Here is a 15,662-nt window from a genome sequence, read left to right on the forward strand (position 1 = left end):
CTGCAACTTCCATCTGGCTTGCACGTACTTTTGGGCTCTTCCTGCTTGCTGCTCTGATGAAGTGAGTTTCATGATATGAGCCATACGGAGAGGCCCACATGCCATAAAACTTCTGTTCAAAAGCTGGTGGAGTCACTGAGGCCCTTGGTCCAACATACCTTGAGAAGCTGAATCCTACCAACAACAGTATGATTATCATATGATTGAACCTGGAAGAAGGTTCTTCTCTATCTAAGACTTGAGATGACTGCAGCCACAGCTGACACATTGACTCCAGCCCTGTGAAACCCTGAGCCACAGATCCCAGGTGAACTGCACCCAGATTCCTGACCCACAGAAACTGGATGATAAATGTTTTAAGCCATTAAATTTTAGATTAACTTATTACACAGTAATAGATAACTAAAACCCATGTTTCTATACAATTATTATTCCTGTTTTTGCAAAGAGAAAAGTTGCTTAAAGAAGTTAGGTAACTTGCCCAAATTTACATAATTAAGCGACAAAACTGGAATTCAAACCCTGCTCTACCAGAGACAGACTATGATCTTAATCACTGCATTATAATGTGCTCACAAGGTCCCTTACAGTAGCAGTTATATTTCTGTTAATGAAATTGGTCTAAAACAAAATAAAGTTTTAAAAAGCATCTGAGCCTTTTGCCAAATAAATTTAAGAAAAAAATAGGCTTTAACATCTAACAATGTCAAAGTAAAACAATGAGTTTTTGAGAGTGATTACTCACCATAATACAAATTAATAATATTAAGTAATCCCATTTAATTAGTGAATTCTCACAGCTACTTGGAGGTACTTTTGGCAATTAACATTTAGTGAGCCCAGCAATGATAGACAAAATCAGACATTCTGTAAGATTCTGCAGTGAGTTTGAGGGATTTCAGGGCTGAACAAGGGAAAAGATATGACCATGAAGTGGCTGTTGTACATATGAGCATTATTTCAGCAACACTTTGACAGGTTTGCATGTGGGGGAAGTCCCTCATAGCATGATAGTATTTGGAGCCTAAAGCACTATCTAGAAGGGGATGGAGGGACAAGTGAACTCCCAGGGGAGAGGGGGCTTACATGTTTAGGGGATGTCATTCAGGAGACCAGTAGGGAATCTGGTTCAGAGAGTTCCAAAGGGCAGCAGCAGCTCTGCTTTTGTGGCTATAGGGTTTATTTTATCCACGGCCAGCAGATGTTGGGCATAGCTTCACAAGATACGCAAAGCAATCAGACTCAAAATGACTAAATTCTGTTTATTTGGGCTATGTTGAAAACAAAGTGTAAAAATTTTACTTTGGCACCAATGACCTTTTGAGCTAACAGGACACAGTCTGCTGTGACGAAATAAACAACCTAGGGGACATCTTTGGTTCATTTATAAAACAGATTTACACTAAAGTTCTTCTGTAATTAACTAGGTCAAATAGGAACAACTTGCCTTTAAAAATCTCTCAGCTAAAGTAAAACCATAACTTTTAGTTCTCAGGTAACTCTGCACTGCCACAGAAGTGCAGAAGTGCACAAAATTCTTTGAGAAAAATACTGGCTCCTCTCCAGGCATTACTGTAGACTCTTGTCCCAGGCACCTCCATGAGGAGGTGGGATTACGGATTACCTCTGAGCAAAAATAAAACAACTTCTTTAATTTGTATAACTGCCTCTTATTCTGCTATTGACCATAATCCGTAAAGAACATATGACTCTTTTCAATAAGATACACAGTCTTCATTCCAGTCACTGGCCAGAGAGCACAACTTAGAATTGGAAATCTTGTGTGCTAAAAGTATAGATGAGATGTTACAGTCTAAGGGCAATGTTAGCCATGAAGTCTTCTAAATTCTGCAAGTTCTGTCTTTAAGCCAGAACTCTAGAAATTAGAGAAACTTAGTTCCTGACAGAAATATTTTTACTAAGTTATATTTAGTATCTGTATTTCTTTTTTAGGATAAACTATGTCAAACAGCAGTAACAAATTACCACTCCAACTGTGGTGGCTTAAAGTAATAAAAAAAAATTTATTTCTAGCTCCACTACATGTTCAAAGAGGATTTGAGAGTGTTTTCTGTGCTTTACATAGGCTCTCAGGGGCCCAGTTTGACTGAGGAGGTGCCATCTTGTAGTTGTACCATCTAAACCATATGGACATGGCAGTAGAAAAGAATCTGATCTGAAAGTGACCCATTTCACTTCTGCTTACATTTCACTGGCCAGAACAACTAACATCTAACTTTAAGGGGACTGGAAAATGTAAGTGAGGGTAGGGAATAGAATATTTGATGAATATTATCTCTGTGACAGTATCATTCCTATACGTTTGTGAGGACAAGTATGATAGATACACTTGTTTGCCATAGGTGTTTTAACAAATTACCACAAACTAGTGACTTAAAACAATGAAAATGTATTACCTTAGTCTTTGAAGGTCAGAAATCCAAATGGGTCTCACTGGACTACAATCAAAGTGCTGGCATTCCTTGGCTCATGGTCCCCTTCCTTCTTCTATCTTCGAAGCAAGAAGTGGACAGTTGTATTTTTCTCACATCACACCATTCTGACACTGACTCTTTTGCTTCCCTCTTCCACATTTCAGGGTTCTCATGATTACATTTAACCTGGATAATCCAGGATAATCTCTCTATTTTAAGGTCAGCTGATTAGAACTTTAATTCCATCTGCAACCTTCTCCTTTGCCACATACTCTAACATACTGACAGGCCCCAGAGACAAGACATGGACATTTTTGAGGGGCTGTCATTCTGCCTATCAAAGTAGGATATGAAAAACATATGTGCAGCTTTGGCATGCTGCTTATTATGTTAAGCAATGACTTTTATATAAAATTTACATTTAAGACACTTCCCTGGCAGTCCAGTGGTTAAGACTCCGAGCTTCCACTGCACGGGGCATGAGTTCCATCCCTGGTCGGGGAACTAGAATCCTGCATGCCAGGTGGCGCGGCCAAAAAATAAACAATTTACATTTAAAAAACTGTAAAAACTTCCTTTCATCAATTCATAGGAACAAAGTAACACAACATGTTTTCCTTTTAGTCTTAGAGACACAGAGATTTCCCATATAAACTCTGTCCTCTGTCCTACACATGCAGAGGCTCCGCTGTTATCAACATTCCCCATCAGAGTTGTAGATTTGGGGTTTTGGGTTTGTTTTTGTAGGTCCTTTTCTTCTCTTGTGTTTCCCACTTAGAGAAGTTCCTTTAGCATTTGTTGTAGAGTTGGTTTGGTGGTGCTGAATTCTCTTAGCTTAGTCTATCCTAAGATAGATTACTTGCTAGGCTACAAAACAAGTCTCAACAAATTTAAGAGAACAGAAATATATCAAGCATTTTTTCCAACCACAATGGTATGAAACTAGAAATAAGTTACAGGAAGAAAAATGGAAAACACAAACATGTGGAGGCTAAAGAGCATGCTACTATAAAGGAATAGGTTGATGAAGAAATCAAAGAGGAAATTAGAAAATACTTTGAGAAAAATAAAAATGGAAACACAGCTTTCCAAAATCTATGGTATACAGCAAAAGCAGTTCTAAGAGGAAAGTTTATAGCGATACAGTCCTACCTCAAGAAACAAGAAAAATTTCAAATAAATAACCTAACCTATCATCTAAAGGAATTATAAAAAGAAGAGCAAACAAAGCCCAAAGTCAGCAGAAAGAAGGACTTAATAAAGATCAGAAAGAAAATAAGTAAAATTGAGAATAAACAATAGAAAAGATCAGTGAAACCAAGAGCCAGTTTTTGAAAAGATAAACAAAATGGATAGCCTTTCAGCTAGGTTCATTAAGAAAAAAAGAAAGTGGGTCCAAATAAACAAAATAAGAAATGAAGGAAGAGAATTAACAACCAATATCACAGAGATTCAAAAAATCACAAGAGAATACTACTAGAAGTTATATGCAAGTACATTGGACAACCTAGAAGACATGGAAACATTTCTAGAAATATACAAACTTCCAAGACAAAATCATGAAGAAATAGACAACCTGAACTGACCAAACATAAGTAGTGAAATTGAATTTTTAATTAAAAAAACTCCCAGTAAGCAATAGTCCAGGACTGGATGGCTTTACAGGGACATTCTACCAGACATAAAAAGAAGAGCTAATATCCATCCTTCTCAAACTATTCCAAAAAATTGAAGAGGAGGGAATACTCCCAAATTCATTCTACAAGGCCATCATTACCCTGATACCAAAACCAGACAAAGACACTGGAAAAAAAAAGAAGAAGAAGAAGAAAATTAAAGGCCAATATCTCTGATGAATACAGATGCAAAAATCCTCAACAAAATATTAGCAAATTGGATTCAACAATATATAAACAGGATAATACACCATGATCAAGTGTGATTCATTCCAGGGATGCTAGGATAGTTCAATATCTGCAAATCAAAATTAAATAAAGGATGAAATCACATGATCATATCAATAGACACAAGATAAGCATTTGACAAAATTCAACATCCATTCATGATATAAACTCTCATAAAAGTTGGTATAGAGGGAACATATCTCAACATTATAAAGGCCATTTATGACAAACCCACTGCTAACATCAGACTTACTGGAGAAAAGCAGAAAAGCAGGAAGTTTTCCTCTAAAATCAGGAATAAGACAAGGAAGCTCATTCTCACCACCTCTATCTAACATCATATTGGAAATCCTAGTCACAGCAATCAGACAAGAAAAAGAAATAAAAGGCATCCAAATTGGAAGGGAAGAAGTAAAACTGTCACTATTTGCATATGACATGATGTTATATATAGAAAACCCTAAAGTCTGCATGAAGAAACTATTAGAACTAATAAATGCATTCAGTAAAGTTGCAGGATACAAGATTAATATACAGAAATCTGTTGCTTTACTATACACTAATTATGAACTATCAGAAAGAGAAAGCAAGAAAACAATCCCACTTAAAATGGCATCAAAAAGACTAAAATGCCTAGGAATAAACTTAACCAAAGAGGTGGAAGACCCATACTCTGAAAACTATAAAACACTGATAAGGTAAATTGAAGATAATACAAAGAAATAGAAAAATATCCTGTTTCTGGATTGGGAGAATTAATATTGTTAAAATGCCCATACTACCCAAAGCAATCTACAAATTTAATGCAATCCCTAACAAAATATTCATCACATTTTTCACAGAACTAGAACAAATTATCCTAAAATTTATGTGGCACCACGATAGATACAGAATAGCCAAAACAATTTTGAAAAAAAATAACAAAGCTGGAGGTATCATGCTCCCTGACTTCAGGTTAAACTACAGAGATACAGTAGCCAAAACCCCATGGTACTGGTACAAAACAGACACACAGAACAATGGAATAGAATACAGAGCCCAGAAATAAACCCAAACACTTATGATCAATTAATCTATTACAAAGGAGGCACATATATACAATGGATAAAAGATAGTCTCTTCAATAGATGGTGCTGGGAAAACTTGACAGCTACACATAAAACAATGAAATTAGAACGTTTTCTCACACCATATACAAAAGTAAATTCAAATGGGTTAAAGACCTAAAAGTAAGCCTTAAAACTCCTAGAAGAAAACAGGCAGAACACTCTTTGACATAAATCGTAGCAATATTTTTTTGGATCTGTCTCCTGCGATAAAATAAACAAAAGTAAACAATAAGCTATTCGGACTTCCCTGGTGGCGCTGTGGTTAAGAATCCACCTGCCAGTGCAGGGGACACGGGTTCTATCCCTGGTCCGGGAAGATCCCACATGCCGTGGAGCAGCTAAGCCCGTGCGCCACAACTACTGAAGTCCGCACGCTCTAGGGCCTTCGTGCAGCAACTACAGAAGCCTGTGTGCCTAGAGCCTATGTTCCGCAACAAGAGAAGCCACCGCAATGAAAAGCCCGTGCACAACGAAGAGCAGCCCCCACTCGCCACAGCTAGAGAAAGCCCATGCAGCAAAGAAGACCCTATGTAGCCAAAATAAAAAATAAAAAAGATAAGCTATTCAGACCTAATTAAACATAAAAGGTTTTACACAGCAAAGAAAACCACTGACAACTTACTGAATGGGAGAAAATATTTGCAAATGATATGGCTAATAAGGGGTTAATAGCCAAAATATATAATCAGTTCATACAACTCAATATCAAAAAACCAAACAACCTGATTAAAAATTGGGCAGAAGACCTGAATATACATTTTTTCTACAGAAGACATACAGATGGCCAACAGGCACATGAAAAGATGCTCAATATCACTAATCACCAGAGAAATGCAAATCAAAACCACAATGAACTATCACCTCACACCTGTCAGAATGGCTGTCATCAAAAAGTCTACAAATAACAAGTGTTGGTGAGGATGTGGATAAATGGGAACTCTAATACACTGTTGGTGGGAATGTAAATTGGAGCAGCCCCTGGGAAAACAGTATGGAGGTTTCTCAAAAAAAACTAAAAATAGAACTACCATATAATCCAGTAATTCCACTTCTTGGTATATATCCAAAGAAAACAAAAACATCTTAATAAATCTTAGCACAACTAAATCTCCATAGCATTTTCACCCAGCATCACAGTCACTCAGTCCTTTGTAGGTTTAAATGCTGGGGGGCTCACCTCCCTCCTTTGAGATGTAGTTCCTTGAGGGCATGAATTCTCAATAGAGAACAGTTTCATCAAAAATTTAAAATCTGATACTTAAAAGTGTCTTTGCAGCTTCTTCATCTGCACTTGCAGCTTCACTAGATACATTAACGTAGAAAGTGTAATGATCCTTGTTAGCATTAAAACATTCAAAACTGACTCCAAAGCAAGGTATTTCAATAGGATTTTTAGCTGTTGTTTTTTTTTAAGACTTCTTCTTAAGGTCTTCTCATTAGTATTGAGAAACCTTCCTCTGATTGTTTCAAAAGCTGCTAAATTGGTGTTAACCAGTGACTTTGGGTTGTATTTTCTCTATCAATCCTCTATGAACTATAATAGTTTGTGACATAGAAACACATGGTCTATTGTAGCAGAAAGTTATACGCAAATTTAAGTCTTAACACTACTCTCCAAATTATTATAATCTTTATTATACCTTTGCTGGTTTGTTTTCCAAAAAAAAGTATGTAGATATTTACACATACACAGAAATATATTATAAGCACCTTCAAATTGGATCTGAATATTATTGTTTTATCTTATTTCCTAGTTGCATAAATTTTCAAATGTTTTTAGACAATAGAATATTAAGGAAGAATATAAATAACCTAAAATTATTAATCTTTAATTCTAGATAAACCTATATTGTACATTGATGTTTAAAATCCTACATACATTAAAAGCATATGAGAAATGCTTTATAAGAATGTATTTTATTATGAAAATACAAATCACCACAGATACATTTCTACTACTTTGGTAAATGTCACATGTGATTCCCCTTTTTTGAAAGTAGGACACAGCAACAGATCTTGTAGAATCTTTAAAGATTCTGTTTTCACACTCCGATCCTCAGATATTCTGCCATCCTGCTGGTTCAAACAGAGAAGAGTCAAACTGTCAAGTAGAGTTTCACATAAAGACTGGTTTATAGATTTTCATAAATGCATGTTAAAGTTAGGTAAGAAAAACATATAGTAAGATATGAATATTCCCTGCTTCTCACTTCCCTCTGCCAGCCAAGATGAATAGGGCGATGTCTGCCCTTACACATAGGGTCATTGACTAATGTGAATAACAAAGAAGAAATTTTGTCAGTTATTCATTCTCCCAAGAGAACAAAAGAAACACTGCAGAGAAGTTTCAGAACAATTTGATTTTTATTTCAATATTTGGAAGATTGTTATATAATTTGGATAGATGTAGAATCATGTATGAAATAATTATATCAAAATTGTTCTATAGAAATACATTTAAGCTTAAGAAAAATTCCACAAATGGTTGACACATTTTCTGCATTCGAATTTGAACATTTCTTTAAGTGAAATAATTATGATTAATCATGAAATTAAATATAAAAACACAAAAATGGATATCAACTTAGGTACCAGTAGTCTTTATCAATAAAATTCAAGTCAAGGTAAAAATAGAGAGGTATATGATCAAATTGAATTTTATGTCTACTAAAATTAAAGAAGCATGAAAATATGTATTGCAAACTGGCCAATTGACCAGAGAAATTTTCTGAGGAAACCTCTCCATTAACAGAGATAAATGTTAATTTTAAAATGTCTCCTTTTGGAGAATAAATATGACCTTCATATAAATTTTTATTATATGAACTAGACTGGCACATCTAATATTACTTTGAAAAATTATTGAGAAATAAATATTCACAGCCCAAATGAAAAGTAATAAGAATAAACTATATGAAACCTAAGTAAGCCTACATAACCAAAGACCAATAACTAATATATACGATACCATTGCAGTCAGAATTAACTTATGTGTATTTTCCCATTTCCACTTCATGCTTTTCTTTCAAAGTATTACCTTTCTATTGAAAGTATTAAATATGTATCTTATAATATCTTTTAAAAGTGCAAAACACAGAGACTATATTATTATATTTATACTCAAAATATAATAAAGCTTATAAGATCACATGAATCACATTCACTTATTAAACATTTAGTTATATTAAATCATTTTAAATTTTATTAATACTATCCCATTGATAGATTAACAATGTGTAATTCTTACATAATGAAGATCCAGTTCTTTCCTTTTTTTTAACTTTTAGATTCTTCACAACTGTAGGCAGGATGTCACTGTTTTCCTGTGGTAAATATTTATATAGGCCAGATGCAATAGCAGTGAAGAAGATAGTAACTACTTTGCAAATAAAACCTGAATTCGAAAAAAATACAGCCATCAGATGTGTCAATTTATTTAGAGCAAAAATGTTTGTGGAAAGAGCCATCTACCAAAGAAAAGGTAAGTATATTTCATCTATAAATGTACCAATTTTCCAATTGTAGAATGCAATTAATGTCATAAACTTATGTCAAGTTACTTAAAGGTAATTTTAAAAATATGTTTACAAAACCTTTTAGACTTCTTAAACAAATAGCCCAAGACAAATGCAAAGTGTGTTACTATTTCACAGAATGTATTAATTTTAAAACATAAAAATATATTTCTATTTTCAGAACTTAATTATCAGCAGAAACTGGAACTTTTTTAAACAACTTCATGCAGCTTTACTCCTTGAAATATTCATCATTTTCCAAATGCCAACAGAAATATTTTAGAAAAATTAATTGATTATGTAAGTTTTTTAATTCATTTTCATTTTTCAAGTTTCGGAAAGTTAATATATTACAGGAATTATATAAAAGTACTTGAACTTTGGGTGCAAATAACCCTGGTCATTAAAGTAAAAAATATTTTACAGCAACAATATCAGTTATCTGACACTATCAATTACAGTGGTTTCAAAGATAAAATAGGAAACATTAATGAGCTATTTGTAATGATACAATACTTCAAACATTTATTTATAACAGCTGAACACTGCAAACAACCCAAATGTCCATTAATAAGAGCATGAATAAGCAATAGCATATTCATAAAGTGAAACAATACTCAGAAATTTTTTAAAAGCACAAACTACTGCTATAGAATAGCATGGATGAATCTCTCAAAAGCATAACGTTAAGCAAGACAGGTGAAAAACCCCACCAGCATGTATTATATTCCATTTGCATAATTTGTAGAACAGGCAAAACCAACATATTTTAATAGAAATATGAAAGGGGTTTATCTGTGGGGGAGGGAAATTGACTAGCCAGGGGCATAAGAGAAATTTCTATAGCTTCTTTTGAGTGCTGGTTCCACAGGTGATTGATAGACTGATAAATTTTTATTAACTTTTTTGAGTTGATAAAACTTTTGAGAATCTGATGAATGCCACAGCCTTCCTTTATAGAAGACATACAATTGTACAAACAGAATTTTAGGATTCCAAAAATATACTAAAGTTTAATGTGAGCTCCTAGGGCTCATGCATCCCTCTTGAATAAGCCTTGCTCTAGAGTAGTGGTACGCGTAGAACTTTCTGTGACAATGGCAGTGTTCTACATCTGCACTGTCCCATAGAATAGTCAAATGTGACCATTAAGCAAGTGAAATTTGGCTGTTGATACTGAAGAACTGAATGTTTAATTGCATTAAATTAAATTTAAATAGCTATGTGCAGGTAATGTCTACCATATTGGACTCTGCAGCTCCAGGATCTCTCACATAAGCTGTCTTCAAAGTTTACTGTGATAAAAATCACCTGAGGTGCTTTATTAAAAATATACATTCCTACCACTAATTCTTGGTATTCTAAATAAAGACCTCAGAACTTATATTTTAGCAAACACTCCAAGTGATTCTGATTCAAGTGACTCATGGAATAAAATTTAAAAACTGGTTTACACTAAATTGCTGCAAATGCATATTCCTATTTCAGTTTCCTGTATTTGCCCTTTCTGACTGTAATTCCCTATGTTCTGTATTATCATTATCCCTTTTAGTAGCTCCCTAGTAGGATTTCTAATAGTTCACCAATTTTCTCAATTATATGCCACATTTGAAAATAGCTAAGCATATTACAGTTATATCTAAAATGAAAACTAAAAGGTTCAGCAGACTTTCTTAAGAATAATGCCTAGTTTTGTTGAATTATCTCTGAGAAATTAATTTTGACTTCTTAAATGCCATTTTTGACTCTTTAAAATTTTTTTAAATTTATTTAGTGTTCAGTATTGACTAATAAGCTCACTGGACAATTGACTTCTGATTTAGAAGGCATTGCTGAATACTGTTTATCAAACAGATATTTGTTACTGTTAAATATTAGAGTCTATCATTATGTGGTTCTTTGAATTACTGAACCCACTCAGTAAAATCACAAAACATATAAACACTTTTAAATGTTTAGCACACCAGAAGTATCTATACAATAAAACCACTGAAAGTTAATGCTGATTAAGGCTTCAGAAATTATGTAGTCCAACATCTTCATTTCACAAGAAGATCTAGTGAATTTCCCAAAGTAATACAAGCATATCTAGACTTTCCCCAACACTTTGACCATATCACTACAGCATCCCAATTTTCTATATCTCTTATTTATTCAACAATACTGAATGTTTGCTATATGTTGGCCCTGTTTTATCACTGAGCAAAAGAGACGATGTGAAATTTACATTTAAGTGGGATAAGAGTATTTTGATACTTTTCAGTGGTGAAAAATTTCTTTTTTAAATTATCCAATCTCTTTTACTGCAGAAATGGAAAGGGCCATAAGGTCAAGCAACTTAGTTGTATATGTATACAGGCAAAATTGTTTCCCAAATTGAAATTCTGCTAATCATCACCCTTTATTCAGGAATAACATAAACTAATTGTGTAGTTAATGCAATGTCTCAAATATTTACATCAGTTCTATAGTAATTAGTTTCTAAAATATTTTGTATGTAATAATATATGCTTCTTTAATAATCAAAGTATCCATTTGTTCTTAGTTTATTAAGACTATAACTTACTCTAAACCATAAGTTTTTAAAAACAATTGTACCTAGAGTCTGTCATACAGAGTGAAGTAAGTCAGAAAGAGAAAAACAAACACCGTATGCTAACACATATATGTGGAATCTAAAAAAAAAAAAAAAAAAGGGTCATGAAGAACCTAGGTGCAGGACTGGAATAAAGACGCAGACCTACCAGAGAATGGACTTGAGGACAGGGGGAGGGGGAAGGGTAAGCTGGGACAAAGTGAGAGAGTGGCATGGACATAGATAGATACACAAATGTAAAACTGATAGCTAGTGGGAAGCAGCCACACAGCACAGGGAGATCAGCTCCGTGCTTTGTGACCACCTAGAGGGGTGGGATAGGGAGGGTGGGAGGGAGGGAGACGCAAGAGGGAAGAGATATCGGGATATATGTATATGTATAGCTGATTCACTTTGTTATAAAGCAGAAACTAACACACCATTGTAAAGCAATTATACTCCAATAAAGATGTTAAAAAAATTTTAAATAAAAACAATTTTACTTCTCAATATTCTTCAATAGATATCACTTACATACTCCTGCCAACAGGTAGGTCATTTTTGTCTTGTTATAGATCCAACAACTTCCAATGCTTCCACAGCGCTCAGTATCCCGAAGGATGCAAGAAGTTTCTCCTACTATTTTAAAAATTACTGGTCCAGGTATAGTCCCTATGAAAAAAGCAATGATTGTAAATTCACCATGAAAACACTGTAGGTTGGGATCAGAATGATTTTAATCCTAAATGTAAACTTATATATTTAGTCATCATCACTGTAAACATATCATTTAAAGTTATCTAAGAAGTTGCTTATCAATAGGATTGTTAAAAACTGAAAATGAGTGTTTTCAAAAATCCCTATCCCTGTAGATATAAAAAAAGCTAGCAGATTTTCATCTTCTTAGAATGATATGCATGTTGTTATTTAGTTGACATCTCAACATTTTGTTAATTTCTAAATGAAAAACTTAGGAGAAAGTATTTAAAACAGAGATACTAAATATTGATTTTGTGAACTCAATATATCTCCTAAGATTTCAAATTGTGAAATTTTCAATGACTGAAAATTTAGTTTTGAAATGCAGTGTATGCCTGTTATGTATCAAGATATTGCGAAAATAACTGAAAATGTAAATGCTTTGGCATGTGTGTAGCGGCCCTAGCTTCAGAAGACCTCATATGCAGAGGAATAGTTGCGTGCTGCCTGAGGGAAATCTCTATATACTCACAGAGACACTTCCTCAGCAACAGTATTGCTTTCAGGTAAAAGTGAATGCAGTCTTAAAAATAAAAATAAATAAATAAATGCCACTCCAAAGGCATTAGAACTGGGTTTTCAGAACTAACATATCTAATGATTGACCATCTTCCTTAAGAAATTATCAGAGTGCTCATGCCTCATGACTTTTTGATTCCTGCCCATTGCCCATCACCAGATTTCCCAGTCTCAGTGAGTGCTGGTACTCTGTTTATAATTGTTCAAAGTGAAAAACCTAGGCCTACTACTCATTTTTTTCTATTTCCCACCATATTTTTTCTAATCCATGATAAACCACTGTAACACTAACTCCAAATACACCTTGGATAAGTTGATTTCTCTTTTTCATTACAACCCCCAGAATCCAATTTAATATAACTCTGACTTAGACTTCAGCAAAAGCCTCCTTTTTCTTTTCCTCCACATTTATCTTTGATAAATATTTCTCCCTCCAGCAGCAGAGTTATCTCTTAAATGTAAATCAGATAATATCTACCCTCTGCTTAAATTCTCTGATGGCAAAACCCTGAAAGATCTAGACAGTTGTATCTAAAATATCATCACCTTATTCCATCCTCTCCCATTCAAAAATGCCTCAGCCTCACTGGCTTCCTTTCTGAGGTAGGAAACTGTGCACTTGCTATTTCTTATGCTCCCTCCTCCACTAAGAATCCATCCTTATCCACTGGATCACTTTTGACCATAAAAATATGCTCTAATTTTTCTCAATTAAAAAACCTAATTTAAACCCTGCATATTGATCTAGCTATAGAACAATTTCTCTGATCCCCATTAGAGCCACACTTAAATTTTTCTATTTTCTTGACTCCATTTATCATATGGCTTTCAGTCTTCAATCCAGTCTAATCTTGTTTCCTTACCCCACCAATAATTTTAATCAACTTCTTGAATCAGAGCTCCTAATATAGTCATAATGTGGATTTGAAAGCTATTTTTTGCATAAGAAAGCCTGAAGTACACAGTGCATCACCCTCAGCAAAACCAATTTGTTCTTTGGATATAAATCTTTTAAAACATCAGATTCACTGTCTTTGGTAATGAGAAATTTTTAAAGCACTAGTCTAGGTTAATGACTTCTCAAACATGCAAGCAATGTAAAATATAGTTTCTATGCTTATATGTGCTTTGTTTCAGCTTACCAAACCACTTGTGTAAGCTTGAAGAATATACTTCTGATCAAAAAGATTCTCTTCTAACTGAATATAATATTAATGCATATTTTATATGACAGGATAGGCTTTACAGTATGATCTTTTTTTTTTTTTTTTTTTTTCGGTATGCGGGCCTCTCACTGTTGTGGCCTCGCCCGTTGCGGAGCACAGGCTCCGGACGCGCAGGCTCAGCGGCCATGGCTTACAGACTTAGCCGCTCCGCGGCATGTGGGATCTTCCCAGACCGGGGCACGAACCCGTGTTCCCTGCATCGGCAGGCGGACTCTCAACCACTGCGCCACCAGGGAAGCCCCAAGTATTATCTTTTTTACACTAAGTATTGTCTCCAAAATTCTGTAAAGCAGCTCCCCCATTCACTTGTTTTGTGTCAGTTTATCATAATTATTCATTTGAAATTCTAAATATACATGTTGACACATATATAAATCAAAAAAGAAACCATTCAATTCAATGTAATAATAGATTGCCAAAAGTCCATACCAAATATTCTCAAAATCACAAAGGTCACACCCATGGCCAGAGAACGTTGTTTGTCGGATACAATCCTGCAAGCAAATAGCAACGATATCATGAAAAATCATTATTATTAGCTGTAAAGAATGTTTACTAGGTTCAGGGGTAATTTTTTTTCCCTGTGCATCCATTAGACTAAGGATCTTTGGCCAGTTGACAGAGTTCAATCTGGGTGAATTAACTGCAACTCTTCCCATGTTTCCATATTCTGCCCCCTGCCAACCAATTCTAAAGCTACTTGTGCTTCACTAGGAGGAAGCATTTATGGCCCAAACTCTGCCCCAGCCTTGGCTGAAAAAAATTTAGCACTACCTTTCATATTTCTCATTCTTCATTCTGTTGTGCACATCCATTGTTTCAGATTTCTTCCTTTTGTCCCTGTGAAACTTACTCTCTACCTTTCTCTACCTTGCTCTCCATTTAGGTAATGGAGTACATCAATGGGCTCTCTTGCCTCTGGCTACTGATTGGGTTATGCCAATAGGGTGCTCCAGAGTGAGAAAGGAAGGTGAAGTTCAGGTCTTCATTCCCAGGCTCCCTCTCTGCAGTTACCCAAGTTGACTGGGTTACTAGGCAAAGCAGTACCCTCTACAGGTCTCTCTTCTTCCTACCTTTGTTTCCCTTTGGGTGTTGGGTAGTAACAGACCTGAAGTACTGCGCTATACTTTGGGATTCCTTATACCCTGCCCGCATTTTAAATAGCCACATTATTCAACCTTACTTGAATTGTCCTAATTTGAGGGTGCCATCTCTTTTCGGTTGGACCTCTGACTTTTACCCTCACTATTCAAAAGTTAAAATAAATAAGAAATAACTTTCTCAAATATGAAGAATGAAGATCTCTGTATTTTGTATTGGTCAAGCATTTGTTTTAAAAAGAAAAAAAATGTATAAAAATCACATATTAGTATTTTGGAAAATAAACTAAAATACAACAAAAAATAATCAACTCTTGAACATTTTAGAAAGTAAAGAAATAAAAGCTACATTTTAAATGGATATTTTAAATAAATCCTATGCTTATCCTTTATTTCCTTGTTCTGGAACTTGAATAATAAACTAGTATGACCAATATTGTCATCCAAAATGACTCAATTTATTAAAATGTAGCATATGTTCAGTACTTTATGACTATTTTGTAAAAAGTGAGATAATTCC

General features: G+C 34.5%; 1 protein-coding gene across 1 annotated transcript in view; it reads right to left on the bottom strand.

Annotated features, from left to right (window-relative positions):
* Positions 1-227: 227 nt before the first annotated feature.
* Positions 228-15,662, bottom strand: part of SLCO6A1 (solute carrier organic anion transporter family member 6A1) — a 105,279-nt gene continuing 89,844 nt past the window's right edge. Inside the window, exons 11-14 of the mRNA XM_065873675.1 lie at positions 14,472-14,536; positions 12,073-12,210; positions 8,696-8,842; positions 228-340 (exon numbers count right to left, since the gene is read on the bottom strand). Of these exons, the coding sequence (XP_065729747.1) occupies positions 228-340; positions 8,696-8,842; positions 12,073-12,210; positions 14,472-14,536 (463 nt within the window). The remainder of the gene's footprint in view (positions 341-8,695; positions 8,843-12,072; positions 12,211-14,471; positions 14,537-15,662) is intronic.

Source organism: Phocoena phocoena, chromosome 3, assembly GCF_963924675.1.
Source record: "Phocoena phocoena chromosome 3, mPhoPho1.1, whole genome shotgun sequence".
Lineage (NCBI taxonomy): Eukaryota > Metazoa > Chordata > Mammalia > Artiodactyla > Phocoenidae > Phocoena > Phocoena phocoena.